General features: G+C 48.7%; 1 protein-coding gene across 1 annotated transcript in view; it reads left to right on the top strand.

Moving 5' to 3' along the window:
* The window catches only part of CDH23 (cadherin related 23), a 419225-nt gene that overhangs the window by 143578 nt on the left and 249293 nt on the right, over nucleotides 1–26354 (top strand). The window contains exon 7 of the mRNA XM_053586252.1: nucleotides 23752–23946. Coding sequence (XP_053442227.1) covers nucleotides 23752–23946 — 195 coding nt within the window. The remainder of the gene's footprint in view (nucleotides 1–23751; nucleotides 23947–26354) is intronic.

Here is a 26354-nt window from a genome sequence, read left to right as displayed (position 1 = left end):
AATTGTCCAGCTCTAGGAATAATGTTTAATCTGTGACTCTTGATTTTCAGCCCTTGGTTCTCTGCTTGACGGTTCTTAGTCACAGAGTCCCCACCTCCTACAGCAGGACGCAGGGCCTCTCCTGCCTGCCTGTCTAACAGATGTCAGTGCCCTGAGGCCTCCTCTGCCCACAAGTCTTATCCCTGGAGCGGCCTTTCTCTGGTCTTTGCAGGGAAGCTGAGCTCAGCGGGCACCCACCTGGGCAGGAGGCCGAGGAGATAAGGCCAGCCAAGAACTGGCCACTGATACCTGCCGTGAAATTGAAAAGCATCAGACTCTTGCCTTCACAGCCCGGTGCCCTGAGGGAAAGAAGGCTAGGAGTCGTGAATGAAACTGAACCACCACTCTGTGCAGTCTGCTGGCAGCCAGGCTGGGCTCCAGGCTGTCACACTTCAGCTGTCCCCACCCCGCCTCCGAGAAGAAGCACAGGCAGAGCAGATTTGGCTGCTTTGAGGATGCCTGTGGCTCTGAGCAGGGAGCCCCTTTCCAGGGCAGGTTGGAGGGGCCTCTGCTGGCCAGGGGGCTTAAGGGGACCCAGTGCCCACTGGGTTTAGAGTAGGGGGAGTCCTTAGGAAAGGGAGTTGGGTGTGAGTATCTAGGCTTTACCATTGTGGAATTATGCCTTCCAGAGGTGAAGGTTGTGGCAGAGCTCCAAGGGCATTCTAATGCAAGCCTAGCAAGTTCCGACCTTCTGAGGACTGCCTGGATGCACAGACACCTTCAGGGCCCTATTCCCTCACTGTCAAAGCACCCACAGGATGTGATGTGATGTTGGCAGTGACCTGCTCAGGGTCTACCCCTGGGGATGACTGACCAACTGCATGCTTATTAGGCTCCATATGTTGCTGATGCTATCCATGCCGGGTGGATACATGCTGGGTGACTTGTACAAACACCCAGAGCCTATAGGTGATTCTGCTTATTATAGTGTGAGCAAACAGGAAGAAGTCTGCCATCTTTCCATCAGTAACCTGAATTTTACTACAAATCCTCATATTTTTCCTGGCCACTGGCGAGGGAGAAAGTTCTCTTCCCATTTGAAACACGGGCAAATAAAGGCCCAATTGGGTACAATGATTACTTTCAGGCCCTGTAGAACTCAGGGGCCAGGGTGGATCTGAACCTCTCACACCCTATTATCAGGCACGCCCATGTGGGGGTACAGCGGGACCCAGAGCTGCTGGGAGGCGTTGCTTGGAAGTGACTTGGTTCTGTCAAAGCTGCTGAGGACTGGAGGGCGTAGTGAAGATCAGCAGTTGGGTCCTTGGACCTGTTGGAGGGTCCCCTGACTTGTAAAACAAAGCCTAAGAAGGAGAACAAAGAGTGGGAAAGAACAAATTGGAGATGAGGGCAAGCTGTGTTTTCTGTCCCTTCAACCATCAGCCCTTTGAAAGGGCCAACCTTGTCCCTGTGGAGTGGGTTGGGATGAGGAGGCAGGTCTCAGCTTTTAATCAAAGTTACATTAGTTAGAGCTTTTATTATTCACCTAGCTTTATTATAGCTCTTTTTACTCTAAGGTGAGAAGTTAATTTTCCTGGTCTTTACTGAACCCTGGTCTGTATGGCTGCCATAGACACAGGAGAAGTAGATGAGAGTAGAGGGGAAAAAAGGAGGTAGGTTGAGAAATGAAACTGAATAAACTCACCTCATCCAGTGTACCGAGAGAGTGGACGGAAAACAACTTTAATAACAGGGAAAGGTTCCAGAGGTGGGAGCAGGCTGGTGAAATCAGGCCTAATCAGCCTTAGCAGGAGGGGTTCCACTCACCCCCAGCTTCGCCAAGGGGAGGGCAGAGTGGAGGAGGCTGGAGAGGGAGCAGGCTAGGGGCTGGACCCGCAATCAGGGCCCTGTGTGCAGAGGCTGCCCCACCTACTCACACCCTCCCTCTTCTCTGTTTGGGCTGTAGGAGTGGAAATGCTGGCAGAGAGGTTAACCAGCTAGTGACTGCGAGGAGGAGGGGACCACAGACCCACATCAGGCCTAGGGGTCATGAGTGCATCTCTCCAGGAGGCATTAAACCTCCCCAATCTCCCCTCCCATCAGGTACAAAGTAGCAGCCACCAAAACTCACAAAGCAAAGAACTTTGGCCACAGCTATCTGGGGAAAGAAGACAGTTCTTTTTCTAACTCTCCACCTTCAAAGGGAATCAGATCATTTTTAGTTGACTTCTCAGCCAGCCAGGAGCCCCTCTAATAGTACACATTTAGGGGGTCATTTTATGTCTAAATTTAGAGGTTGGAGGTGGCCCATGGCTGAAGTCTGACGTCTATTTGTGGCTGTTGCAGTGTGTGACCTGGGGTCAGCCTGGGCGAGAATCAGGGCTCCCCCCACCTCCTTCTCAGATGCTGTAGCTATACCACTGGGAGAGAGAAACGTCCCCTACCCTGTACGTTACTGTGAAGGAGAGCTTTACATCCACTAAGCACCCGTTAGGTTGAAAGCACCAGTCACAACAGCTTGGAAAAGATAGCACTCCTCGCCACAGCCTTCCCTGGTGGCTGATCATTTGATCTCTTTAGCTCCTGCTAGGAGGAAGGAGGGCTATAGAGAGAAGAGGTGGGACTCAAACTCCCAGGCTGCTGCAGGGAGGGGGTGATAGAGGAGCCGTCCCTAGCAGAGGTCAGTGGCCTTCAGAGAAACCCAGCAAGTCATTCTCATCCAGGCTTGTGTTTCATTAAAAGCAAGACAGTTCACACCTTCATCTTTCTCATGTTGTCTTCAGCTTGTCATCAATAAGCATCCATCCTGTCCCCTGCGTGGGGGCTACAGGTGGCCAATTCCTCTTCACTCCATGGGCAGGGTGGGAGGGCTTTCCACTACAGTCTTTTGAACTTTCCGCCTGGTAAATTTCCGCCTAGCATCTTCTTGTTTATTCCCATTCATTCATTCATTCATTCACTCATTCATTCAAGAAATAGTTGTTGAGGGCCTACTATTTGTCCAGCACTGTTCTCAGAGATGAACAAAACTAAGTTCTTGCTATGGGCAGTTTTCTTTTAGTGGGGAAGGCAGTGACCCAACACATAAAGCTAATTCTGTTGGTGATAAAGGCTGGTGAGGGTCGGCCTCCCTGAGGACACAAGCGCAGAGACCTGAGGGAGTGAAGCACACACTGCCTTGGGTGTGGGAGGGTGGTGACTGGGCAGAGAACAGAATAGCTGCAGAGGTCCCCCCATGTCCCATGGAGTGACAGGCAATGCCAGGAGGGCACCTGAGGGAAGGACCAGGGCCAAACCTGGGTAAGGTCAAATGCAGGGAGGTTTGGAGTCATGTGTAACCCAGGATCCAAGCTTGCCTGTCCAAGGACTTCCGGTCCTGTGGCCTCATTTCCCCTCTGACCTGATGGCCACAGTGTCCTCAGAATTGGGGCAGGGAAATCCTGGTTTTTCAGCTTGTATCAGCTTTCAGCATCTTGCCTTAAAGCCTGTCCATGGTGACAATGGCCTTCTTACAAATGCCCCTTCTCCTTATTTATTTCAGCCAACTGTGCCTCAGTCCAAAGTATCTCCCTCTCTAGCTTTAGACAAGAACTTGTGGAGCTACAAGTGGCAGAAACAGAGGCATTTGTTGATGCAGACAATACATTCTGAGTGGCTGCTGTGTCCCAGGCAGAGGGATATTGTGGTGCTCAGAGTACCATGAGGGACAGGCAAGGCAGTCATGGAATTTAATGTGCTGCAGACAGTTTTAATGTGATGTGATGAGTGCAGTGATGGAGTCCATAGACAGGGCAGCCACCAGGCTCAGGGAATTGGGGAGGGCTTTCTGGAGGAGGTGATAAACAGGGTGAGACTGAAAAATACATGAGAGGTTACCCATGTGTCCTCTGGGCCTAGAGCACTGCTTGGTATGTATTAGGTGCTCAGTAGTTATTTGCTGAATGAATGAATGAGGAAGACTGTCCCATACAGAGAGAACAGCAGGAGCAAAGACCCTAGTTACCAGATCCCAGTGATGGAGGGACTAGGAGCCAGAAGTCAGCTCCAGCATCCTTCACAGCAGACCGTTGGATGCAGAGAAAGGACAGACTTTCTAGATGGCAGCTGCATGAGGGTAGGGACCTGCCAGTGTACCTCCCCTGCTTCTAACATGGTCTGGAACATAGGGCCCAGTAAATATTTATTGAAGAATGGAAGGGGGTAGTTTCAGAGATATTATTTCCCAGCCATCTCGCTAAACAGAAAAATAAGGGGGATGGAGCTGGAACATATTCTTCTTAGCAAAGTATCTCAAGAATGGAAGAAAAAGTATCCAATGTACTCAGCCCTACTATGAAGCTAATTTATAGCTTTCATATGAAGGCTATAACCCAACTATAGCACAAGAATATGGGGAAAGGGCCAAGGGAGAGGAAGGGAGGGGGGAGGTTGGGGTGGAGGGAGGGTAGTGGGTTGGGCCACACCTACGGTGCATCTTAGAATGGGTGCAGGCGAAACTTACTAAATGCAGAATACAAATGTCTACATACAATAACTAAGAAAATGCCATGAAGGCTACATTGAACAGTTTGATGAGAATATTTCAGATTGTATATGAAACCAGCACATTGTACCCCTTGATTGCACTAATGTACACAGCTATGATTTACCAATAATTTAAAAAATAAAAAAAAAGAAAAGAAAAAGAAGGGGGGTCAAGAGAGGGGTACCCAGGATGGCATCCATTCAATAAATATTTTTTCAGTACCAGCTTAATCCTGGGTACTGTGCCAGTCCCTGAGGACACAGTGGAGAGCAGAACCAGCTACGGCTCTACCCTCTAGGAGCTTACCATCTAGTAGGAGAGCCAGATGGTAACCAGAGAGTCATCTAGGTACAAAGAGATTGAGCCCTGGGAAAAGCCCAGATGGCTGTGAGCAAATGCAGCCAAGGACCTGACCCAGACCAGGGTTCAGAGAAGGTTCTAGAGGAAACAGGACTAATAGGCATGTGAAGGCCAAGTAGGCATGAATGGAGGGTGAAGATGAAAGAGTTCTGGCAGGCTCTGAGACAGAAGGACCTCTGGTTCATTTGAGGGAGTGTGAGAAGGTCAGAGGGCTGGAGAGACGTCAGGAGGAGTTGAGGAAGGGGAGTGAAGGGGAGAGTCCAGGGGCTGGGCATGTAGGCAGGCTTCAAAGGCCTTCCCTGATGGTAACTAGAGATTAACAGGAAGGTGCTGGCAGGCTACTGGAGGATGGGGACAGGGTCGTGGCCACCCAAGCAGATGTGTGTTTCAGAGCATCCATAGCTTAGCTGGGGAATCCACGTGCCAGGGCCTGAGAGGAAGTGGGGCTGGTGGGGGGGCTGCTGGGTAGTCCAGACAAGGCGGGTGGGCAGGGAGAGGGCCAGGAAATCGCAAGGAAGAGCCTGGTGTCTGGCTTAGAAGCTGGAGGCAAATGGAAAGTGTTGCCTTTCACAGAGCCAGGGACAGTTTCTAGGGGGATTTAGACTTTGTTCTTAGACGTATTGAGTCTAAAGCGTCTTTGATTCTTCGTGGAGATATCAAGTTGGGCAGTGGTTTGTAGGGCCTCACCTCACAGAGGTGAGGGTCCCTTGGCTAATGTGACCAAGGCTAAGGGCCACTTGGCCTGCTTGACTCGAGCCAGTGACAGGAGCCAGAAGAGAGTCCTAGAGGGTGGGGTCGGTCAGAGGCTGGCCGTGGCTCCCTCAGCCTGCCTGGAGCCTGTCAGCCGTGTGGTGACGGAGCGTATTTCTTTGCACTGTAATAGATGTGGGCTCAGCAGTTGGCTCTAAGTGCTTTCTGCCCTGATGTTCAGAAATGAGCACTGGGACAGCAGGAGGGCTGTGATGATGGAGGGAGCCCAGGGGACGGGGCCACAGCCTGCTGGGGCCTGCTGTGTGCCTGAATAAATACGTGTTTGCCACATCACATACTGTTGCCCAGGCAAGTTGGAGGGGATGTTGAGGGGGGTGTCAGAGAGGAGAGAGGGTATCTTTGTTTATGTCCTGTGTGGTGAGAGGGTGATGACATGTGGGTTTGTGCTCCAGACCTAGTGGCCTTGGAGGACAGTCTTAAAGTCCAGGTGGGATGAACAGCTTCATCCCCTAAATGTGTCATCTTTATCTTCCTTCATTTAGCAAAGGTCTTGGTCAGGGGGCACCAGCTCTCATCAAAGTTGAAAGTATTAGAAAACAAGGGAAGCATCATTTTAAGTTGACTAGAAAGAACCGATAAAAAGCCCCTGACTTGGGGAATGAGGAGGAAAATATAGCCCGACATATATGTAATGCCAAACCTGGCCAGGGAGGGCGCTGTGCACACACTCAGAGACACAAGGAAGAAGGAAGTAGTACAGTCCCCAGGGTAGTACTTAGCAGGAAGGTACTACCTTTCATCTTTTAGGAGGAAAACTTTTATATAATAAAGACCTCACTTAAGGTCAGTATTGAGCTACTCATTACATTGCAAAGACTTTTCCCACAAAGAGGCCACTGCCTTTGCCACATGTGGTGGATGTAGCCTAAGCTTAGGCAAAGCCCTCCAGAATTCTTAAAAACCCAGCTCTGAGTCTGGGTAGGCCTTTCTGCCTGCAATCACCATAATTGATAGTTCACAGGACAGAGACAGTAAATAATTGTTCCACAAGTTTCAAGAGCAAGTGTAATTAGTACAGTTAACAATGTTAGGTGATTAATTGGTTCATTCAACTCCAGTGTGAATGAGGAAGAAGTGAGCAGGAGAGGGGCTGAAGAGTCCCCCAGACTGCAGGTGTGGGTGATGGCCACAGCAGGATCGACCTCTGAAACAGCAGCTGACAGCCAACTGACATTAACCTCAAAGAGCTAGTGCTCCTCAGGGCAGGGCAGAGGACAGGTCATTGGACAAGAGCTACCAGAGGTGGTCTATGAGTAGAGACAGTGGAAAGAAGTGAATTTGACGTCCACAAGGTTTCACCTGTTAGTGAAAGGTCCAAAAGCTGTTTTAAGTGGAAGATAGGCTTGGCTGATTGATTCACTTAGAGAGGAGAGAGCACTGATTCATATAGCTCCAGACTCCCAACTTGGAGAGCCCCAGAGAGGTCATTTAACCAACGTTTTGATTGCTGAGTGAGCTGAACTGCTCTTGGGCATCCCTGTCAGAGAAGACTGGGTCCTATTTTAAAGTCCTCCAGGGAAAGATGCTCTAAACAGGGGTAACAAATAGCTTTCAAATCCTATGCCAACGCCAGTCCATTGAGAGAAGACGCTTAGCAGGCTGGATTGGGCGTCCAGAGGCTGAGTCTGAAAAGAGCACTGTGATCTATTCACACTGTCTGCCTTGCATGCAGAGGGAGGAGAGGCAGTCTTCATGCCAACCATTTTCGGATGGAAAACCTTCCTGAATCACTGGGGCCAGTCTCATAATCTCCTCCAGGGTGGTTTTGTGGGGCCTTGCTTACTGCCCTAGAGAAGCAAAATGGTCTTGCCCACAGCTTTAAGGCACTGGAGGGTATGATAGCTATTGACCCAGCCTGTTGGGGTCCCTTTCTTGCCCTTGCACTATTATAGTAAGAAGCGCCACCCCTCCTCTGGGAGCTGTGGATAAACCACTTGACCTCTCTAAAACTATTTCCTCTCCTTTACGATGGGGACAAAGCATCAGGGACTGTTTTGGTGGCCCATAAGGAAAAAGTATATAAGATTTCCATGTGACTTCTCCCCCAGGATGTTCTGAGGTTTGGAGTAAAACATTAAGACCAATCAGACTGTGGGAAGAAATGCCTGCCATAGCCACACCCTGTCGACCCTCTTCCAGCTCAGGCCCACCCCAGGGCCACCCCTGCTGTTCCTCCTTCTCCCACCATCCCTTCCTCAGGGCCAGAGAGTATAAACTGGGCATGCTGGATTCAGGGGGGCTGAGCCCAATCACACAATCTTGACACAGGGTTTGCTAAGCTTCCCGGGGAAAGGCTCTGGGAAGAGCAGAAAGAGTGTTAGGGGGCTGTGGGTGGTGAGAGGTGAAGCAGACACAAAAAAGTCTGGAAGAGACTTACCCTTCCACCATCACAGCCAGCCCCCACTGCTACCTCCCCCAGCCAAAAGGCAAAAGCCCACTCGCAAGAGAAAACATACACACATATTTGCAAGCTACAGTACAAACGAGCAGCAAACCTAATGATTCGTGATCATTATTTGAAGGGTCCCACTGTTACAGATTTATTTGTCATTTCTTGTAATAACACCGACGGTAATGAATTCATTTGTATTAATGTGAGTGTCACGAGGACTTCCGTCGAAATTCCGCATTAATTAATGTACCATTAAAACAAAGTGTCGCCCAATTAATATCAAACAGAGGTAAGGCTGCCAGGGTCCTCTTCATCTGGGTTTCATTTGTAATTCATGGTATTAGCACCCTGCTTAATGAAAGTCATTTGCAATTTCTACCCTGGTCTCTCCTGCTTCCTGGGGGAAGGTCAGTGCGCCCTAGGAGCTGCTAAGCCCTTCCCTGGACACCCCAGGGCCAGAAAGAGGAGGAGAGACAATAAGGACTCTGTTTCTCTCTGTATGTTGGTCTCAGCACTCTTACTTCTAGAAGGGGAATTTACTGACTAGGTCTGTTGTCCTTTTGAACCACCCAAGAGGTACTTTTTCTAGGTTCTGTTAGGGAAAAGAAGGCTAGTTTGTTTCAAAGTGAAGTCTAGCCTTTATAGAAGAGGCCATGACTGTTCTAGGGCCACCTTTGAGCAGGGTACATCTGCAATTTGAGGTTTCCATCTTTTCTCGGGCTCAGTCTGGTCTTCTCATGGTCTTTGTGCACCAGGACTTCTGGCTGTCCCTGAAGCGAGCCCAGTGGGCTTTGGTCTACCAGCCACAGTAGACCAAGGGACCCCTACCCTGTTCTCATGATCCCTGTGGGGGAATCCCAGCTTCCCCAAGCAGCAGGGACAATATCACCATTCAGTCTTTAGAACTCTAATGACATCCCCCCAGGAGAACAGTTCCCAAGGACAACAGAATGGGGCACCCTCTCCCTCCCAAGTGGTGTTCCTCCAGTGAATGGATCTCCTTGGGCCACTCATGATCTTGTCCAGTAGATTGTGATACTGCCGCTACCTGACAGTAGGGAAGTTAGGTGTGATGATGGTGACTGCCACCACCATGACTATGGACCAGACCCTAAGCCAAGTGTCTCAGAATCATCACTTTATCTGGGGCCCACAGATCCAGTAGGAAGGTGTTTACTTCCCCAGTGTACAAATGAGAAAACTGAGGCTCAAAGAGTTTCAGTACTTGGTCAAGGTCAAGTGGAAGAGGGGAGCGGAACAAGTGGCTGGTGGTGTCACCCTGATGTCTGAGTGCCTCCTATCCTTCCAGAACACTGGAGAGCAAGTGGGACAGAGCCACAGGGTGCAAAGAACCTGGTATTCTGGACCACGGTGTCCTTGGCTCTTCCCAGAAGGTCTTTTTCCACCAATCACCCCCCACACAAGGGCTATGCCCTGTAGACCTAGCCCAGGGCAGGCACCTATAGCCAGCCGGGGGTGGGGGTGGCATTTCAAACTGTGTTTTGTCTACCTGAGAGTGTCATGTAACTCAATGGAGAGTGAGGCTCTGAAAAAAAGGAAAGCGAGAGAGACTGAAATGCTTTTATTGATTTTTGTTTCAGAACATGCTGCCTTTATATATTCTGAGGACAGCCCCAGAATAAAGGGGCTGACTTTGTAGCTGCAGAGCCTTAGATTTCAGGAAGGGCTTACAGTTACACCCTTACAGAACAGGAAAGGAACGTGGAGATAAGGTGGTTCATCTCCCTCATTGGATAGATGGGCCCTGCACACGGAAAAGGCTTGATTCTTGTCCAGGATCACAAGGAGGCCACACTGACCCCAGGTCTTCTTCCCCTAGGACAGGCTCTTTCCGCCACCCATGTTGACCTCACCTTCCCAGAGGTCAAAAATCTTGTGTGTTGGGCAGCCACCTTGTATCCTGGATAGGACAAGGTAGGGGATGTCAGCAAGTACTCACTGACACGAACATGTGCAGTTGGAACTCTGTCCCTGTGGCCATCTCTGTGACTGCTGTCCATTCCCCTCCACTCTCCGGGTCTCAGCTTTCCCACCTGTAAAATAGGGCATCTTGTCTAGAGCAGTGCTTCCCCACCTTGGTTTTACACAAGAACTCCTTTGGGAATTCAAAAACTATACAGAGGCTAGGGGTAGACCCCAGCACTGGTATTTTTACCCAGGTGATTTTCCTGCTCAGCCAGGAGTGAACAGTTGAAACAGGTGAGTTCTAGGATCATTCCAGTCTTCCTCTACCTATAGAAGGTTAAACCATTTCCCCAAGGCCCCCAGGGCCCCTACCTTCTGCAGCTGCCCTCTTCCTCCCTAGGCCCAGGGCCCACCAAGCCCCCTCTTTTCTAGTCCTCACCGTCCCTCAGCTCCCCTGCAGCCAGGTGTGAACCTCCCCCAGCTCTGTCTACCTTTAAGCCCCTGGGCACCAAGTGACAGGTTCCACTTATCACGTCACACTGCCTGCAGGGCCAGCAGCAGTCGCCACGGGGATTGGAGAGGCAAAAACCGCACCAGGTCTAAGCTATACTTGGGCCTGTCTGGGCCTCCGCCACTTCCTTCCTCTGCCCCTTCAGAATATGCATCAGGTGGGGACAAAGGGGCTCACGGCTGGGAGGAACCCAAGGGGAGGGGGAGGAGAGACAGCTGAAGTCTCATTGCTCGAGCTGTCTTCTTGTTCAGAATCCATTTATTAGCTGCAGCTTCCCATAGATGTAAGGCCCACCCTAAGGAGATTTGCATATTCATTTTGTTTAACATGATTTATCATTTGCCAGGGAATTTGGGGGCTGGGAGATGGAGCCCCATTTGTGAGCAATGGCTGTGGGTACAGAAAGCTCAGGGCAGTGTTAGAGGCCTCTGCATACCCAGAGGGCCCCCTTTGGGATGAGGTACAGGGTACATGCCACCCAAAAGGTTCCTTAAGACTTTCATCTCTGAGAGCAAAGCAAATAGTCTACAAAACCATCCCCTCTCTTCCAGATCTCCCTCCCACCATAAGTGACATTTGCAAAGCACTTTACAATTTATAGACTTGTCTATTCACACGTCACCCTTAACCCTTGCCCCACAAGGTAATAACATTAGCATAGAGCCAAAGGTTTATTGAACATCTCTTATGCACTAAGCACTTTACATCATTGTCTCCCATAGACCCAATAATAACCCCATGAAGCAGATTTTCTTATTATGTCCATCTCACTATAAAGAAACTGAGGCTCAGAGAGGCTTCCCAAATTCCCTAAAGTCACACAGCACATAATGGGTGGAGCTAGGACTCAAACTGCAAATTTTCTGACACCTTTGCTCCCTCAAATCCTCCCTTTACTATGTCTGTTTTCCTCCCTATAACCAACCACTTATAATTACTCTTATCTATTTTTCTGTTGGAAGGATAAGGAATGTGAGTGTGGCCAGTGCGGTCCGTGCTGTGTTGCTCTGTCAGTGTGTTAGGGACAGATGAATGGAAGGACCTGACAGGTACAGACAAATGACTCCTCCACTTCTCGCATCTTTCCAGAGACTTCTGACACCTGTCATGTTCTGAATCTGGAACCTCTGCCTTGCCTTAGTCATTCTGCAGCAACCCCCTTAACCATCCTTAATCACCCCTAGCACTCCTGAGATGACAAGATCACAATTCTTCGAGGTCATCTTGGCTATCCCTCTATTCCTGGACCTGGTCAGTGTTGCTCCCTTATCACTGAAAAGAGTGTGGTGTGGTGAGAAGTGTTTAGGCTTGGGTGCAAATCCCAGGGCTCTGGGTCATTATCACATGGCCTTGGTCATCTGGAAGATAGGGCTAGAAATTGTGTCTACCGCACAGGCTGCCGTCAGGATTGTACAAGTTGATTACATGAAACACTTAAAACAGGGCCTAACTCATAGGAAATATTCAATAAATGTGAATTATTATTACTCTGGGCCCATAGAAGTCTTTTTTTAATTTAAAAAAATTCCAGGAGACTCCACACATCTATCAGTCACCGCTTTCCAGAAACCACCAAGTCTTGAGACTACCACATGCCTCAGCCTCCTGCAGCCCTGGGTTCACAGTGTCCTGCCACCCAGATGATGCAGGGTCTGGACTTCAGGCTAGTTTTGTAGAGGGGACTTTTCTACAGGTCACATTGTACCTTCTATGGATTTTTCTCTTAGAGTTTTCTGCCTCAGGAGATTTTCTTTTTTTTTTGTCTTAGATTTTTCAAAGTATATTTCCACTGTTAACTCCTTTTATCTCCACCCCAGCTCTATGGGGAGGTAGTACAGGGATTGCTATACCCATTTCCTAGATGAGAAAACTGAGGCACTAGATGTTTGTGCTGACACCCTATAGCAGCAGAGAAGGCATGCAGATTGTTATGCAGGAGCAGCCACAACATGACCCAGAGTTTGAAACAGTTGTTTCTGAATTTTTCCCAATCAAGCTAGTGTGCATGGAGGGTAACATGGTGAACAAATGGATCCTTCCTGGCCTCCAGAAGCCAAGTCCCTGGTGGGGGTAGGGAACGGGGCTCCCAGCAGCCACTTAGATTCATTTGTCAGGTGAGGATGGAGTGAAGGGTACTCTGAACAGCTAAGGACTGTATTTCTCAACCAATGAAATGCCTTTTTTCTCAGCTCCTGCTCCCATCCACAGAGAGGAAATGAGCTCGACCTCTGAGGGAGGGTTCAGAGCTGCCTGCTGTGTGGTGCAGTGCCATCATGGCCCTTCCTGTCCTCTCATTTCTTTGCACATGGCCTTCAGCCAACTGCTGGGCCAGCTGTGCACCATTCCTGATTCATAGTCCCTGTGTAGTACTGCGGGGGGTGGGGGGGAAACGGGGAGGGAGGAATCTCCAACCTTTACTGTCATTCATCCATTCTACGTGGTCCCCGTGGTCCCTGGGTCACAGCGAGTCTGTGGAAAATTGCCTGGGATCTCCTTTGTCTCTGAATAAGAAGGAGCTGGGCCATTTCACACTTGGGTATCACACCTGGCTTTGAAGAAACTTTCAAGAAGAAGGAAGAGAGGCCCTAGATGTCCCTGTGATGAAGCTTCCCCTAGCCCTGCCCATCCAGCATCCTGTAAAGGCTGGGGCCCTGTGTGTGTGGGATGGGGGCTGGGCGTGAGTGCTGGAAACCTGGGTGGAGCCAACAGCCTGTTCCAGGAAGAGAGTGCGTCAGTCCCCAGACACTGGGTAGTGACGTCTGACCTCCACTCTCAAGGGGAAATACCAAAATATCAGAAGGAATGCAGGTAAAAAAAGTCAGAAGCCTCATGAGCACAGGCCTGGAGGTGGGGTCACACTTTGAGGCTGGCATGTAGAGTGGCCTGCAAAGTAAAGGGCCTCGGCCGGGACAACAGTGAAAGGTGAGTTTGGAGAGAGAAGCTTTTATTAGACTATGGTGACATTCAAGGTCTGGAAGACTTTGCCTTGGAGGTAGAAGAGGAATGATAGTGTTTGGGGGAGGAAAATGAGATGAGAGATGGGTGCTTTAGGGCAGGCTCTCCAGGATCCATTCCAGCTGGGATGAGAGGGAGAAGGCCACTCAGTGGTGCAGCCATAGGGAGATACTTTTTGTCATTTTTATATGAATTTTTATCTAAGAAATATATGTATGAGTTTAAAAGTCAAATAGTATAGCTCAGCTTATAATAAAAACAGCAGTGCCCTGTGTCACCCTTTGCTACTCCTGATTCCCACTCTGGGACAACCTCATTCAATTTCTGATATTTACATATCATTCAACCTCTTTCAATTTCTGATATTTACATTTCTAAATCACATGCTTATTTTTCTTAAAGTTTTGAATATTATCTATTGATTTCCAACTATGGAGCATGTGAATTTCACTTTTATATCACCCTCTACCTTACCTTTGCCACACACACACTTAACACACTCTGACGCTCACGTGTACTCACACACCCCACAACATTTACTATCCATCCTCCAAACAATTATATCCCTCCGTTTAGCTGAAACAGTGTTTAATATATATAGTATTGTGATTATGTAAATGTTATCCACAGTCGAGCCATGTAATATACTAGAATTAATAATCACCTCTTGTTTGCCTGGTGTTTCTCAGTATTTTTGTAAGAGTCCTCTCCTTATATTAAAAGTATATTGATTTTTAAAATTTGGTTCATATTTTTCTTGCCAACATTTTCCCTGGAGTGTCCAACCTCCTGTCCAATCTGGACTGGCTGCTCTCTGACTTGCTGGGTATTCTGGAGACCGAATGGCAAAGAGACTTGATATGGAAAAGGAATGGGAGAGGGGAGCCACCCTGGAAAATCTGTTATCTTTCTGTTGTATTGGAGTCCCTGTTTCAAAGTTCCCATATTTTCTTCTTTCTTGTTTAAATTCTCACTATGGTGGAGTACACCCTTCAGTAATTTCCAGGAAAAGAGTTCATGAGACTTTTTTAAAACTTTACCTGAAAAGTGTTTTTATTCTATGCTTATATTTGGGGATAATTTGGCTGGGTATAGAATTCTGGAATGGAAATACTTTTCCTTGTAACACGAAGTTATTTTCTCCTTTGTGTTTCAGCCCATAGTGATGCTGTTGATCCTGATCCTTTATATGTGGCCTTTTGATTTCTCTTTGAAAGTCTCTAGGATTTTTTAGATTTTTGATTCTCAGTGTTCTGAAACTTCATGATTTTACGCCTCAGTATGGGTCTTTCTTCTGAACACATAGTGGTCTCTTTCGCTAAGGGAACATGTCCTTCAGATCTGGGATTTTTTTCTATCTTGCTTCTTGGATAATTTCCTCTTCTTCATTTACTTTGGTTTTTTTCTCTCTGGAATTCCTATTAGTGGGTTGGTGTTGGGTCTTCTGAACTGTTCCTCTTAGTTCTTTCTTTTCTTCTTCATTTTCATCTCTTTGAGTTTTGTTCTACTTTTGAAGAAATTTATTTTCTAACTCTTCTGTTTTGTTTCAGATTTATACTGGGCCTTTCTTCCTCTTGGAATATTCTCATTCCAAAGATGCTGTGACTTGTCTCTCTAAGGATGCCCTGTTGTTATTATTATTATTATTATGCCTTTGTACTGTTTTTCTACCTCTATCTTTTAAATTAGAGGCTCTCCTCAAATGTTTAGCAATCTTTAGTTGTCTCTTCATATTTAAGAGTGAGTTCACATGCAGCTACCTGAAAGCTCACTCTGTGTGTTTGGGGCATGGTAGAGTGGAGGCTGCTTGTTAACTGGTGGGCTTCAGTAAGGAGTAATTAGATGAAGACCTAGCTATTTCTTTGAGGACACTGTAACATGTTAATGCAGTTTGTCCTTAGATTATGGAAAAGATACATTACTGAGAATGTCCTTAGGTCAGATTTGTATTAAACTTTGATTCATGATCAACAGTACATACTCTTAACTCTCCCGTAAATATAATATTACTGTTATTACAATAGTAATAATAATACCAACAATACTATAATAGCTCATATGGTAATTATAATATAGTATAATACTGTAATAATAATAACAACCCTGTACTATAATAGTAAGTTACAAAAACTTTTGTGCTCTCTTTTAATTCAAACAAAAAGAACAAAAAAACAAATACACAAAAAGTTTATAAAGGAGATAAGAGAAATTTCAGAAAAGAATACTAAAGCTTTAATATTCACCTAGTGTTGCATCAATCTCTTACAGGAAGGGGCCTTGTTGTTTTTTGTTGTTGTTTGGTTGTTTGTTTTTTGAGAGTCATATTTTCTTGCCCTCGGTAGAGTGCCCTGGTATTATAGCTCACAGCAACCTCCAAATCTTGGATTCAAGTGATTCTCTGGCCTCAGCCTCCCAAGTAGCTGGAACTACAGGCACCCACCACAACACCCAGCTATTTTTAGAGATAGGGTCTTGCTCTTGCTCAGGCTGGTCTCGAACCTGTGAGCTCAGGCAATCTACGCACCATGGCCTCCCAGAGTTCTAGGATTACAGGCATGACGGCGTGCCTGGCCTAGAAGGGGCATTGTTGAGGCAAAAAGGCAGGCTGACAATCATCGGAAGATGGTGATGAAGAGGATGGAGTGGAGGCTGGAGATTCAGGATCTGATTCTGTTGCTGGAGGAGGAGAGTCTACCAGTGAAGTTGGTTTCTTGGAAAAGGTACATAGGGCTATTTGTACAGCTTCTTTCTTTCTTTTTTTCCCTTGGAGCTGCTGCTATCCTCACTAACTGCATGGTAAACCTTTGTAAACCACTCAAGATTAGGATCTTGCTCCTCAAGCTTAGCAAATCCTGCTTAGATCAGACAAAAGCCTTCAGCTAATTCTTCTGTTGTAAACTTTCTTGGCTCTGGATCTTCTGACTCTTGGTGTTCTTGGGTTTCTATCAGCTGCTTCTCTATCTGTGACACTAGCTGCGAGCCCAGAGATGCTGTGCCGATGAACTGCTTATGCCATGGAAGGAACTAGTTCCTGAATTATTAATTTAATTGTTTAATTACAAATTATCTTTATGGGGAGCCTTGGGAGCTCGTTCATAAGTACAGAATGCCGCAAGTCAGGTCCTCCGTAATCCAGGGTCTATTTGTTTTCTCTTGGGCCTATTTTCCTATCTTCTGCCAGGCTGTCAGTCTTCAGAGGCTGAATGGCTAAAGAGGCTGGAGGGGGATGGGAGGGAGGGGAAGATGCAGATTCCCACTTACCTCCCTCTTTTCAGTGGTTGGTTCAGCTCCCAGCCACAAGTCAAGAGCGATCTTCCTCTTTCAGCCCTTCCCTATTCCCTCACATTCAGCATCACGTGGTATCTTGAGGTTTCCAGCACTCTGAGATGTAGGATGCAGGCCCAAGCATCAGTTTTCCCGTCTCCTAAGGCGGTTATAACTGGCCCATCTGTTTCCAGTTACCAGAATTTTGTAGACATCTCTCATCTGCTGTTGTCTCCTCTCCTGTTCTTTTTGCCCTTGTGGATTTATGCATTTTTAATTCCCTTATTGTCATTTTGGTGGGGGGTTGGGACCAAACCAGAAATAAATGGATGTGCTCAATCTGCCATGTTTACCACATTGTCTCGAGTCTTCTAAAACATTTATTGAATGCCTTCCGTGTGGGACTGACAGTGCTGGGGCTGAAGAGGTGGCCAAAGTACCTAACAAAGAGAAAAAGAAGGATGAGAAGTAGGGGACCAGAAAGGAGGAAGTCCAAGATCACTCTGGCAGGTCAGGAGGGCCATTAGGTCGGTACTTTGATGAATGTCTTCCAGGTGTTCGGCAGAGGCAATACACAGCTGGAGGGTAGCCAAGGTGAGACCCTGAGGAGGGACCCAGAGATGGGAAGGCACTGAGCTGACTCCAGAGAACAGCTGGGAGGGCCGGCCCAGCCCCAAGGAAGAATCCTTGAGCTGAGTTAGGGTGTAAGTGACTTAGGGCTCAGCCCTGTGGGCTCCTTCTGCCCACAGAGCCGGCATCTCTACCTGGCAGCCCACCTGGCTCTCAGAGCACACCCAGCCCTTTTAGATCCAGCGGGCACCACCCAAGAGAGTGGACCCTGGTCAAGAGATGTCTGAAATGGTCTCTTCCTGACTCCTTTGCAGAGAGAGGCCCTAGAGTACACGTGTACATGTGTGATTTTGTGCACACATGAGTCTGCCTTCTCCCTGACCAGAAGGGGACTCCTAAGACATCCATCGAGGCCCGCTGGGCACTTGCCCCTCCTGGTTCTCCCCCTTGTACTGTTCCCTGGGCCATGCTTCCCTGCTCTGAAATGCCTTCGTGCCTATATGAGAAAGAAACTCACATCTCCCATGGATTCTATGTCATCTCCTTCGCTGTCCCCCATGAGCTAGAATGCCACTAAACCTCCAGAGTGAGACCTCCTGAAGCAGCCCAGGGGGCCTCTAGGGTCGCCATTGAGAGGCACCCGCATTAGCAGCAACAGAAACCAAGATGCAGGTGTTTCCCTCTGCCCCTTGGGCCTTGTTCAGAAAGTTCTTCACTTCTGATTTTAATTCTTCTTGTAAGAGCAGGGGCCTTTTTCCTTATTCTTGGTGAAAGCGTGCATTTTGAGGTCCCCTCTTCCTTCGGAAATTCTTTTGGGCTAAGGTACCCCATTAACCCTCTGTTCTCTGAATTAGACAGTGTAAGATCCTCTTGGGCTGTAAACCTCCCTGCCAGCTCTCCCACTGAGGAGCTGACCTGAAACCACTCTCCATCCTCGTCTCTGGACCCCTGTGGTCTGGAGACAAGAAGCTGACCTGAATTGGAATCCTGATTCCACCACTTCCTAGCTGTGTGACTTTGGACAAGTTCTTCATCTCTCTGAGATTCCACTTCCGCCTCCTGGGAAAAGGAAGCAATGAGCTAGATGTGTAAAAACGCCAGACCACAGGCAGAGGATGGCAGGGGTTGACTCAGTGGTGGCCTCCTCCCCTGCCCACCCCACTTCGGGCACTGACAGCCTAGCCTCCGAGCTGCACAGGAGGCTCAGTTTCCAGCTCTGATCCACCGAGGTGCATGCACCTTGTCAGAACTCCATCTGTCAGGAATTTATTACTAATGCATTTTATAACAGGCTCTATAATAAGATATTAAACACTGTAGTGGCATCCAGCAAGCATTCCATAAATATTAATAATGCCTTTAGAGATGGCACCTACAGTGGAAATAGCAGGGCTTTCTGCTGAGATTTGGTCAAGGGTACAGAATAAATCTAATTGCAGGGGGGTGCCATGAAGATTAGAGAGCGTGGCATTCTTCCTTTCTTTCTCTCTCCTATCTTCATTTGCTCCTTAATTTTTCTACTTTCCCTTTGTTCACAACTCTGTCTCTGTAATGTTTCTTTTTTCCCTCTGTGAGTTAGTTCCTTTCTCCCCGACTCTCTTCCCCTTTCTCTTCTCTTGCAAATTCTCTTCCTCTCCTTCCCATTTTCTCCTTGACCTCCAGTCCTGCCCCTCCCTGTTCCCATCCCACTTCCCTCTGTGATCTGTGTACTCCCCTCCTCCCTCACCATCCCCCACCATTCCCCTTTCTTTCCCACCCTGGCCCTTCTCTCACTCACTGCACACACTCCCGCACCCCGTTCCAGTGAGCACCCTAAGCCACCTCTGGAGAAGCCTGGAGTGTAATGTAACTCACACTGCATGTGAGAAGTGAGCTATTTATCATTATTATTAACGAACAGGATCTCTTGCACAGCAGAATGTTCCCAGAGTCTATTCCCTTGTCACCCCAGGAGTAGCAAAAAGATTTATTTGTCTCTGAATTGCACAGGGTGGCCCATTTACAGCAGGTCCGTCAGAAGTGATGTGGACCTTAAATGGGGACTGGAGGAGTCTGAGACCTGCTTGGAGTGGGCCACCTGAGAGGAACAACCTGGCAGGTATAAAGGTTTTGAAGGGGACGATGCCTAAACACGCTCCTGGTCCCCTGAAGGCACAGGCCTGTGAACCTGCTCAGAGCCATAAGGGAGTAGGTGGGACTGGGCGGGGGTTGCCATGGGGGCGGGGTGCTAGAAGCAGAGTGGGAGCAGGCAGCAGCCCAGAGGCCTGCCTCAGGAGCAGGAGTATTCGTGCCCCATGGGGCCTTTCCTCCAAAGATCAGCGCTGTGCCTTTCAAGCAAGAAGGTGGACCCAGGGCTAGCTTCCACAAGGAATGTGTGGAGAAAGGTTGGGCCAGAATGGGGCAGGCCCATCGCCCTGCTGATTGGCACAGCTCTGACCCTGGCCCACAGTTCTGTAGACCCTCAACCCCAACACAGACACCAGAAAAGCCCCTTCCCCTGGTCTCCTTGTTTTCAGATGGCAGAGTCTGGCTCTCCTGGGCATCATTCCTCCAGGTCTGTCCTGGCTAATTGTGTTAATTCTGTGATCAAGCTGTCCCCTGCCCACCTGCCACCTTCCCACATACATGCTGATAATTACCAGTGACCTGAGTGGATTTGTATGTTAAAAGGAGTGTCTGGGGACAATTAAAAGGAAGAGGCTGTATTCACCAGGCAGCTTTATTCTTCTCCCCAGTCTAACCTCCTAGCCTTGCAACTGCTGAAATTGTACCCTCATTAGTAGTCAACCAGCGGTGGCCTGGAGCTTTGCTTTCTGTGGCCCAGCTATGAGTGCTCGAGGGGGCAGAATCCCAGCAGGAGAAGGTGGGGAGAGCCTGGGACAGAGCTGCAGGAATAAGGAGGCCCAGGAGCAGAGAACTGAGACTCACAGAGGTCAGTGTGAGCATGGGGGTGGAGGTGCCCACAGGAAGGACAGCAAAGATGGGGTCACAGCATCATAGCCAGTGGCAGGAGGTGAAGTCATACAGGGCCCGTCCCCTTTCTGGGCTCTTTTTGCATCTATAAAATGGGGAGGCTAGACTAAATCCTCAAGGTCCTTTCTAGCTCCTGCAACACTGGGAAGCTTTTACAACCCCTGGGACTGAAGGAAGAAGGGGAGGAAAATAGTCTCCCAGAGTGGTGCATGGTCAGGACTAGCCTCCTCGTTAGGAACTTCCCTGGCCCCCAGGTTCCCCTCTCACCATTGCCTTGGACTCCACCCCTCCTATCACAGGCTCTCAAATCCATCTGGGAGGGTCTCCTGAGACTCTCCCATTTTCACCCTGTCTGTAGTAGTCAGGAATCGATCAATGGAGATGTTCTCTTTCTGAATTGTAAGGTGCCCATGTGCCCAAGTTCATGGGGAAAAGATTCGTCACCTCTTTACACCATTTCTAATATTTCTCCCTTGAAGTGAGGCTCATCTCACCCTTCCTGGTGTAGGATTTTATTACTAGAATAATAATTACAATCACCATTATCGAGTGTTGCTCCATATTGCCATGTGTGCCTGGCCTAGAGAGAATTTTTTAAAATTTTCTTCACACCTAATCTCATATATTCATTCTCACAACCCTAGGAAGTATGACTAACTATTTTACAGATGAGGAAACTGAGGCCAAAAGACATTTAGCAGCCGGGTACGGTGGCTCATGCCTGTAATCCCAGCACTGTGGAAGGCTGAGGAGGGAGAATTGCTTGAGCTCAGGAGTTTGAGACTTGCCTGAGGGAGAATGAGACCCCAACTCAAAAAAAAGAAAAAAGAAAAGAAAACTCAGCCAGGCGCCATAGCGAGCACCTGTGATCCCAGTGGCTTCTGAAGGCTGAGGCAGCGGGATGCCCACAGCCCCATTCTGAGGTTGCAGTGAGCTATGACATCGTTGTGCTCTGCTCAGGGCATAGGGTGGGATTCTGTCTCAGAAAAAAAAGAAAAAAAAATGACATTTAGCAGTGTATGTCTGACGTCTCACACTGGAAAGGCTCAGAATCAAAGTTAGAGGGTCTGACTTGCTCTGAGGCACCAAGTTTTACTGCCCACAGGTGTACTTGGAACCCTAAGATGCACCTGGCCCCATAAAGGAACTCTGCTTGTGCTGAGGCTGTGTGTACATCTGTACATGTCTATGGCACAATAGCCGGGTGTTCAGAGAAGCCCCAAGTGTATGTGTTAAGTCTTTCTCCCGATCCCCAATTTTCCTGATAGATCATGGTGCCCAGGACCCTAAATGCAGGAAGTCAGCATTCTTTTCTCTCCAATAGCTTGTCCCTGCTAAGTATATGAGTGGCTCTTTGCCAGGCCCGTTTAAAACCTTTACTGAGTTATGCGGAAATTAAATGGGTTTTCACTGCAGGGCATAAGACATAATCCAAGAAGGTCAAGCACAAGGACCATCACTTCCTTTCCTCCTTTTCCACCATTTCCTGAATTGTGCTCTTAAATCCTCTGATCAGATGCAGAGAGCCTTTGCCCTGGACCATGTGGCATGGATGAGTAGAATGTCCTCTCCTCCCCGAGGCTGGGAACTGGAGAGCTGACATCTTGCGGGAGCCATCCCTCTCCCCGGGCACTGGCTTCACACAGAGGTGTTGGTTGTCTGCCTGGGTGCCTCAGCTACTATTTTCCAGTATTGAAGTCAGAATGTGGCCATCCCTTAGGAACTGTGGGCCCTTACAGAGAGTTTTGTTCTGGATTCTTGGGGCTACTTCTGGCACTTAGGGTAGCTAGGGGTCAAGGGGATGGGGGGAGGACACGAGAGAGAATGATGGGTTAGCCAAAAATCTCAGAAAGATCTCCTCAAGGCCCATTTCACCCTGGTGGGCATGTGGGGACAAGGTTGCTCCAGTGAGTTCAGCACTCCACTGAGTCAGGGTATGCACTCACAGGGTGGTTGGTATCCGTCAGGGTCCTAGCAGGAAAGAGTTCATCTCAGGCATTTCTGATAAAGGCATTTCCATGAGGAAACTATTCACAGGGGGTGGGTGGGTGGAGAAAATAAGGGAGGTTGAGGCACCCAGGGATTTGCAACACTGGGAAGCTCTTACACCCCTAGGACTAAAGGGAGAAGGGGAGGAGAACAGTGTTAGCAGAGCTCACTAACAGCTGGTGCTGGGCTGGAGCAGGAAGGAGTGGGGAAGACCTCAAATTCTTTCTCCTTCTGCCCTCTGAGCTCCTACCCTCCTTTGGCAGAACCCCACTGGAAGCCAGCTAGCAAGGGAGCCTGGAGGTAACAGTGCGTTGAGGACCTGGGGTTAGGGGGAGGCAGAAGAGGGTACCAAGCGATCACAGCATGGGGAGGGTAGCAGGCAGAGAATGCCCAGGATGGGCCTTTTACTGTTGGAGCTTCTTGATAGCTCCTTGCCTTACCCTTGAAGGGCCCCTTTTCTGTACCCCTCTAGAAGGCATTCAGACATTAAAATCACAACTGCCATCTTCTCAGTATTTACATGCTGGGATGTTTATACCCACGAACTATGTACTCTTCACACTAACCCTGGGAGATATTATTAACTTCCATGTACAGAGAGGGGATTAAGGATTAAAGAGATTAAAAAATTAACCCAAAGACACACAGCGTGGCTAGGATTCCAACAAGGATTCCCTGAAACCTTAGCACTTGGCTGCCTCTCCTCCCTGCAGACCTGATTCTCTTTTGAAGGAGATGAGCATCTTCCAAGCAGCTGATTTGGGGAGGGCAGTCCTAGCCAAGGAGCAGCATCTTCAGAGGCCCAGAGGAGCCTGCTGGGCTCGATAAGTACAAATAGTTCTACTCCACTTGGAGATAAAATCTGAAGGGGACACAGGACCAGACCACAAGGGCCTGTGTTCTGTGCAAAGAGCACTGGGGAGTCACAGCTGGTGAGAAGGAAGGGGCTGTCTGCTGCTGCCTCCTGTTCCCAGAGGACAGAGTGGTTGAAATGGGCAGTTATGAGCCTGTTCATTCAGGCTGACATGTGCTCGCTGATGGGGTGAAATCAGCAAGCTCAGGAGGAAGACATGGCACCTCTTTGGCATTGTTCTCTGGAGGCCCTTTCCAGCCTGATCAGGCCTATAAAGAACAACTCGCCCCGCCGCAAGCACATAATCTGTTATCCCCTGGGAAGGACTGCCAGGAGGTCCCTGAAAAAGAAGCCTATGGCTTGGGCAGCCAAAAGGCACTGGATGAAACCACCAAGAAATGTGTTTGAGGATCAAAGGGCCACTCATCCAGAATACCAGAATGAGCAGATCATCTTTGGAGCTGGTGCTCTTACAGCCACCAGGAAGCCATCAAAAACAGAAAGAAAGATAGATACTGCATTTTTAATTCCTCTGAACCTCCTAGAATGGAAATGACCAAGCCCTGGGTCTAGTTGGCTGGAGGGATGTGGTTAATGGGCTTTGGGAGACTAGTCCCTGATGACGGACGGCAGCTGCTCCAACTTCTTGCTCACCCTTGTATTTGCTTTGTTTTCATCCCCAGAACACACCAGTGGGTACTCCCATCTTCATCGTGAATGCCACGGACCCCGACCTGGGTGCAGGTGGCAGCGTCCTCTACTCCTTCCAGCCCCCCTCCCAGTTCTTCACCATCGACAGTGCCCGTGGCATCGTCACAGTGATCCGGGAGCTGGACTATGAGACCACACAGGCCTATCAGCTCACGGTCAATGCCACGGTGAGTCACCACACTGGGTCCCCAGCAACCAGACATCTACCTCTTTCCACCCTAGAAGAGAGAGATGAGGCACTCCAATGGGTCCTAACTCAGTTCCATGCTACTCCAGGATCTATAATAATGATCCTAGCAATAGTAATGATAACAATGACAGCTAATGTTCCTGACACTGTGCTGAGCACTTAAATGCTATGTTCCTGATACTGTGCTGAGCACATAAATGTTCTGTCCCTAGTAAACCTCAAGCAGCTGTGTATCTTAAGTGTTATTAAGGTGTCCATTTTACAGATGAGAAAACTGAGGCACAAGAGTAATTTGCTGACTTGCTCATGCTTACCCAGGAGCCTGACTTCAGAGCCTGTTCTGGTAACTTCCTTGGGACATTCATAGTGCAGAGCATCACTTACTCTCTGAGACACAGGATGGAGGTGTCCACCCAGCTGTGTCCTGACACGCAGGAGCCAACAGCCTCTTCTCCCAAGAGTGGCAACACAAACACAGCAGGGAGCATCTATCTATGCAGAGCACCCTACTGGCTCCTGGGAATTCCAGTCTGAGTTAGTGAAAGGCAGGAGGCAGCAGAGGAGTAATTATGCTATTTTATGGCTGACTCTGTTGAGACTCACACAGTGGATAAATGGGGGGGAGGGGCAAGAACCCAAACCCAGGCCATCTAACTCCCAGTGCAGTGTTCTGACCACCATGCACCTGGCCAGAAGTCTCTGAATCTGCAAGACATCACAGCTTGGCCTCTGTTGTCAGCTGTTTGTGAGGGCACAGGGACAGGCAAACCACACACTAAATAAGTTCCTAACCTGTGCTCCCCACTTCCCTGTTCCTAGATACTGCCTCAGGGCACCATTAGAGCCATCACCTGGCAGCAGAGCCAGAAGTTGACCTATTGGCCCTTTAGATTAGGGCCAGTAATCTAGCCAGTCTGCTTAGTCCTGGCAGCCAGTCTGGGCATAATAGCAAGACCCCATCTCTAAGAAAAAAAAAAAAAAAATTAGCCAGCCATGATGACAGGCATCCATAATCCCAGCTACTTGGGAGGCAGAGACAGGAGGATCACTTGAGCCCAGAAGTTTGAGGGTGCAATGAGCTATGATCATATCACTGGACTCTAGCCTGGGCAACAGAGCCTGTCTCAAAAAAATGAGAAGAAAAAAATAAAAGCTTAGACCAAGAGCCAAACAAACTATGGGAATCTCTCTTGACCATTCAGGATCCAATTGCTTGACACACAGCACCTGCCTCTGGCCCCATGTAACTAACTGTAGGGGGTCTTCCCAGCAGCACTGTCAGGTTTATAGAGCGTAGATCCCAAGTTGAGGATCCAGAAAGATGGGGCTTCCCCAAGCATTGGCCAAGATGCAGAGAGCCCTCAAGACCAGGAAATGCAAACTTCTCATTTGGCCCTGACCCAATATCCTGTGGGGATATCACTAGAGATGACACTCATTATTTCCTTCTCCCCTACTTAAGTATTAGTCACCAAGGAGGGTATGTGCTGCTGTTTATAAAAGTGACTTCTGGCATCAAGGAGGCTTGCAAGCCCGAAATTTGCTTTTTGTGCACACTTGCCTGTACTTTCCACACGCCCTTGCATCCACACATGGCTGTCCACCACTCTTCATTTGCACACATCCAGGCCCAGAAATGCATAATACTTGTCCTCTTTCTCTAAGAACCATTTGCTGTGGGATAATTCTTGCATAAAAATGGCTTCCAGCCTTGGGGAATAGACCAGAGCTGGGCACAGGTAAGAATCCAGGTGGCTGTGTCTGCCAGGATGCCTGGGCTCCAGCTGGGAGGATGAATACAGTTAAATTGTTGTTAATCTCCTGGCAGTCAGGTCTTGTAGCAGAGGACAGGAGAGGCACTGGAAGTCCCTCCATGGACAGCTTCTTACTTTCTCCTGGATGAGCTGACACCACAAGTCCCTCTTGGGGCTTGTGCTATGTCATTGGCTGCTGGGCATTTCTACAAGATTTTTCTGCATGGAATTGCAGGGAGCAGTGTGGGTTCCCAGCTACCAGTGGGTGGATACCAGGATGGGAACAAGCTGCTGAGAGCCGCAGGCCCCATAGTCACAGCTGGAGCCTGGCAGAATGCCTGCCCTGCCAGATGTACCCACTGCTGTCCTCTTTCCTCACTACACAGTCCAGGCTGGGCTGGACAGTGATGTCTGTGGCACAAACAGGATATACAGCCACAGGTGTGGATGGGAAGGGCATGTGCCAACCTGGACAAAAGCCAGCTGCCCACAAAAGCCTAGTAATGGCAAATCAGAACCACTGCTATCCTTTGCCCAAGAGGTCAGGGGACTTGCTCTGAGCATCCCCAATCTGGTCCTATGTCCCTGGTAGCCATTCAGATCCCTGGCTGCAAGCTTCCTCTATGGGCAG

This window comes from Nycticebus coucang, chromosome 3, assembly GCF_027406575.1.
Source record: "Nycticebus coucang isolate mNycCou1 chromosome 3, mNycCou1.pri, whole genome shotgun sequence".
Taxonomy (NCBI): Eukaryota; Metazoa; Chordata; class Mammalia; order Primates; family Lorisidae; genus Nycticebus; species Nycticebus coucang.
This window is presented reverse-complemented; position numbering and strand designations above follow the sequence as displayed.